The sequence below is a fragment of the Sinocyclocheilus grahami genome, unplaced genomic scaffold (genome assembly GCF_001515645.1).
Source record: "Sinocyclocheilus grahami isolate Dianchi unplaced genomic scaffold, SAMN03320097.WGS_v1.1 scaffold1066.1, whole genome shotgun sequence".
NCBI lineage: Eukaryota > Metazoa > Chordata > Actinopteri > Cypriniformes > Cyprinidae > Sinocyclocheilus > Sinocyclocheilus grahami.
Window position 1 is genome coordinate 317,653 of NW_015506245.1, and position 5,163 is coordinate 322,815.

At 36.2% G+C, this 5,163-nt stretch overlaps 1 protein-coding gene across 2 annotated transcripts in view; it reads left to right on the forward strand.

Annotated features, from left to right (window-relative positions):
• The first annotated feature begins 2,372 nt into the window (after window positions 1–2,372).
• ca14 (carbonic anhydrase XIV) overlaps window positions 2,373–5,163 on the forward strand; it is a 39,714-nt gene continuing 36,923 nt past the window's right edge. For both annotated transcript variants that reach the window (XM_016251671.1, XM_016251672.1), the window contains exons 1-2: window positions 2,373–2,686; window positions 2,956–2,976. In XM_016251671.1, coding sequence (XP_016107157.1) covers window positions 2,620–2,686; window positions 2,956–2,976 — 88 coding nt within the window. In that variant the 5' untranslated portion in view covers window positions 2,373–2,619. The remainder of the gene's footprint in view (window positions 2,687–2,955; window positions 2,977–5,163) is intronic.

Below are 5,163 nucleotides of genomic sequence, written 5' to 3' on the forward strand. Positions count from 1 at the left end.
CAGCTAGGGTCTCTCTACTTCTTCATTTTCTCTCTCCCCTCATAACACAAACACACTCACTTTTGACTGCCTCATGTGCCTTTCCCCTCCCCCAACCATTTTTAATGTCGGTCTCTTTCTCTTCATGTATGCCTCTATTCATTGCAACCCATATTAAAAACAAAGTATATCTCTTTCCTCCTGTCTTCCTCTCTCTGTGTAACTCTCTCTCTCTCTCTCTACTGCTCAGACATTAAGCAGCAATGAAAATGACAGTTGTGATTTGGGTCACTTAAGCCTTTGGTTGTATTGTTCTGGATATATACACTACACAATATATATAGATATATATATATTCCAGAATATACTCCAGAAGAATGGGCCTGCCCTGTATCCCTTTAAGAGCAACATGCACATGGACGTGAACTGCAGCCTGAGAGATTTGTGAATGAAATCCATAGCCACGCCTCTAATACGGAATAGGCCAATGAAAATTATGATAAGCATTCTAACACGCCCTACTCGCTAATGATTGACCAATGGCGAAAGTTTCATGGAGAAGGAGCGTTGCGTAAGACTGTGCAACGGTTTCACGTTGAAACGGATCACTACGCTGTTAAATTTAGATAGGAGGAACGGATTGGAGTACCGAGGCTGAAACGTTAAATTAAGTTGTTGTTTTTTTTGAATAACTGAGTCGTTAAATCGAAAATGTGGCGAGAACAAATGACATCGTGGCATGAAAATACACATGAAAAAGTCTCACAAGAGGGTGCTGCTACATTACATTTACTACAGAGGAGCACATTAGAATTACGAGGAACTATTTCCAATGGAAATAAAGGGAATCCAAAGCAGATTCATTAAGCTTCATTAATTATTAGTCAATGAATTTAATATAAAAAGCCAGAAATTCGTTTCATAATTCCTATAATATTAATAATAATATTAATAAATATATTAATTAATAATATTAAATAAATCACTCTGAACCCCTCACATCCAGCACACTCCCTCTTTGAACTGTTGCCATCTGGTCGACGCCACAGAGCTCTGAGCACCAGAACGACCAGACACAGGAACAGTTTCTTCCCTCAGGCCATCCATCTCATGAACACTTGACAATAACTGTGGAACACACACTATTTATTCACGCACACACTTATTTATCTAACACTCATACTCAGCTTACACCTCAAATTTGCACATAATATACAGTACCTGTACATACAAAAACTGTCTATTGTAATATACCTGCACATACAACTGTCAATTTATATATTTTTATTCCTTATTTACTTGTTCTATTTTTTATTATCTGTGTTTTTTGTTCTGTCGCTGTCATTCTGTTACACTGTGGAAGCTTCTGTCACGAAAACAAATTCCTCGTATGTGTAAACATACCTGGCAATAAAGCTCATTCTGATTCTGATTCTGATAAATATTTCTTAAATAAATCAGAGAGCCAAAACACGTGCATACGCATGTGCATACAGGTAGCCTGTATAAGATCACAATAACAATAACAGTAAACACAAAGATAGCACAGGAGAACTATATCTATTTATTAAAATTTAGATATCATATTTCAAAAGCTGACATTTAACATTTAAAATACAAAGACGAGGTTGTAGAAATTATAGGATGTAATTTACTGCCCTCCAGCGTTTGAAAAATGAAGCGCAATAAGGCGTTCAATGAGGTCATTGAACTCTAGGCTTAAAAACAGACGTTTTAAACTTTGTAGAAACATTATTTTCATATTCAACACAAAATGTATTTACTTTTTAAGATGCATTTAATCCAGTTGCATTTTATTCCATCTGGGAAATTCAAATATCCAAATGGCATGTCCCTGTTAATTCAGTTGTTTCAAACAGTGTCAGGGGCGCCGTAACGGGGCGATTAGGACGATTCCAAGGGCAAGGCGAGGCAGAGGGGGCCTGGGACGCATTTTTTTTAACGAGAGGGAATGCGATCGTGATCGGCGGCCGTGTCAATGATGTTCAGGGGGCCTGGAAACCATAGCGGGGCCCCTGATCAGTGTATACATGACTCATCTTTCATTACCATATCATTGTTTTGTTTTTATAACAGCATACATACTTTCTTTATTAATTACTATGAATTTTTAACAGCACAGAGAAATAGTTACGCATGCTAAATCTGTCAAATAGCAATTGTAGTTTGCAATAGATGTGCTACATCAATTCTGCGCTTTCTGTTCTCTCTGGTCTCCCTCTCACGGTCTCTATTCATTCTCTTTATTATCACCTCAGTACCCCTTCAGTCAGGCTTTCCCTGCTCCCCCTCAGTCCTCCCCCCTCAGCTAGTTGTGTCATACACATTTTTCAGTGTCCAGCAGCAAGTGATTTTCTCGTTCACTTGTTCTTTTCTCCTTTCAGTTCTCTCTGTTTCTCTCTCTTTCTTCTGTGACATGTGATGGCCTCTCTCTTCCACAATTCAGCTCACTGGACCAAATCACTCAAATCCAGAAAAGGAACACAAATAATTATTTCTTTGTGAACATTTTTGGATACATTTTTCAAGTTGTTCTGCTATAGACCTGTTAAGATTTCCCCACCATTTTTCTAGTGTACTGGTGTGTCTATAGCTTTCTTATTGAATGAGAGTGAAAGAATGGACCTTGTCTGGGTAACAGTGGCTTTTTTTCTCTTTTACAAGTGTTTGGAGTGCTCAGGAACTGGTAAGACTTTGATTATCTATGTAATATATTAATGAAGTGGCCTGTTGTAACAACGTTTTGGTGATCACTGCTACTGAACACAGATGAAAAGACTTATTTGCTTTTTGATGCATCAGTAACTTTTAATTGTTGTATAATTAAACTGTCCTAATGTGCTAGTAACTGATGGTCTTTTTTGTAAGTCTTAATAATTAGGTTGCAATTGAATTGTTCCCTGAAATACACAGGGAATCTGTTTTAACTTTTGTGTGTTCTTCCTTTTTTTTAAGCTAAAGAATGGACATATGCAGGTAACACAGTTTTTTAATTTTCCCCACTCTCTGTGATTTTGTCACAGATTTGGTGTAATGTTGTGTTTAGATTATCACAGATAACCTGCATAATAGTATATACGTTTCAATTGCTTTGGTTCAAAGCTTCTGTTGATTTCTGGATCAGATTCACTTTCTGTTCAAACTGTGTTACTTCCAGTTCATCTCTTCAATAGTTGCATTGCATAGTCACATGGACTTTAAGAGTGAAAGAGAAAAGAGAGAGCAGGTGTCAGCAGGTGCAATAGGTTGCATATAGTAGTGCATAGTACAGAGCTTAAAATGAGTGTTTCCATTTGATAAAAAAATAATGTCATGATAAAGAATTGGGAGACTGCTCTGCTTGGCGCACAAGCACTGCAATTCACACACACAAGCACAGATTTACATGCTTCAGTGTGTTAATTGAACAGTGATGGTTCAGTCAATATTGCTTTAGCATGTGATCAGACTCTAATAAACCTGTGTGAGTGGATTTTAAACAAGAATAGCCTACTTCACAAAATTCCACACACCCACATAAATGCCACAATTACAAATATCTTCTGAGCAAAGGCTTATTTATTGATTGAATGTAATAAAGTTCAAATACAAAATGTATTATTTTTCTGCAAAGGAATACCATTTGGGAGAACCCATTATGATCTTGTGACATTCTTGGCATAATAAGGCCTCTGGAAAAAGCTTGTTCAGCTGTATTTGCAATGCATGTGCTAAACTGTTATATAATATAACGTGATCTCATGAGAATTCCTATGTATTTTACGTAAATGTGGTTCTACAAAACACACATTTACTTACATTTTCATAGGCACTAAAACGTACAATACTAACATATTTACAGCATTTTAACTATTTTTTTTAGCATTTTTAGCATTTAACGTAAAATACTGACGTATTATCAACATTTTAGCATACAATACTGACATATTGACGACACCTAAAACAAATTATTTAGCCTATATGAACAACTTTACAGACGTATTGAATCCTTATGAATAACCTATTGAGATCACGGCATTAACTTTTTATTATATTTAGTTGTCATATCAATGGCATTATGTTTTTAATTGTATTGTTAAAAGCTTACTCATAACATAGCCTAATGTTAAACAAGACTACACTTTAAACCCTTAAAATTAATAACATTTCTGCAATCGTTTAACCATCACTTAGGCTATCATGTAATATTTACTTTGTTTGTCCTGGGACACGAAAAGCGTTTTCTTTGAGAAGCTGTTACTGACAATAGTATGGGATTACAATACTGCCACAATTCTGCACGTGAAAGATCATATTTTGAGCGCGCAAAAGTGGGTTTTGCATGCACGCGAACTGAGTTTTGTGGAGAAAATGTTTGTCTTGCAAAGAAGAAAGTATTTTGAGCGCACGAAAATCAATTTTGCATTTAAAATAAGTTTTGGATGTGTGCAGACCTTCTCTTTTGCACGTGCAAGGTTTCACTAGCTTGCTCACCTGATGTGCTCTCAGTGCTCGCTAAATGCCAACAGCTTGCGTGCTCAACACAACCCAGCGTTACAATGTGCCATAATTCCAGCCAATCAGAGACCGAGGCTGCTAAATTCTGATTGGCTGCCTTGACAACCAATCACAACATTTCTTGCATTACCTCGACAGCAGAAGAGGAAAAATATAGTGCATGCATAATTATTATGCAAGTTGATATTCTGATCATATTTTTTTCCAAGCACATTTTACCAATTCCAAACGACATCAATCTTAATAACTACTATTAATCTTGTATTTAATAATTTATAATTGATATATAATTAGTCATGAAGGCTGAAGGCTGAAGTGAAAAATGCCTTATATTCAGGTGTGCATAATTAAGCAGATTTTCTTTTACAGATAAAATGAGCCAAAAAAGAGATTTAACTCAATATTTAAAAGACATATTCAAAACTAATACAATACTAGAAATTGCAAAGTTAATGCATAACCATTGGACAACAAAATGCTCAGTGGGTCAGCAAGGTCATTCAAAAACATGTGGAGAAGAAAAGATGCATGTTAACTGCAAAAGAATTAGGATTAGAATTAGGTGTGAAATCACCAGGAACCATTTAGTCTCCAGCGCCACCATTTTCCAGAACTGCAACCTACCTGGAGTCTCCAGAAGTACAAGGTGTCAGGTTCTCAGAGACT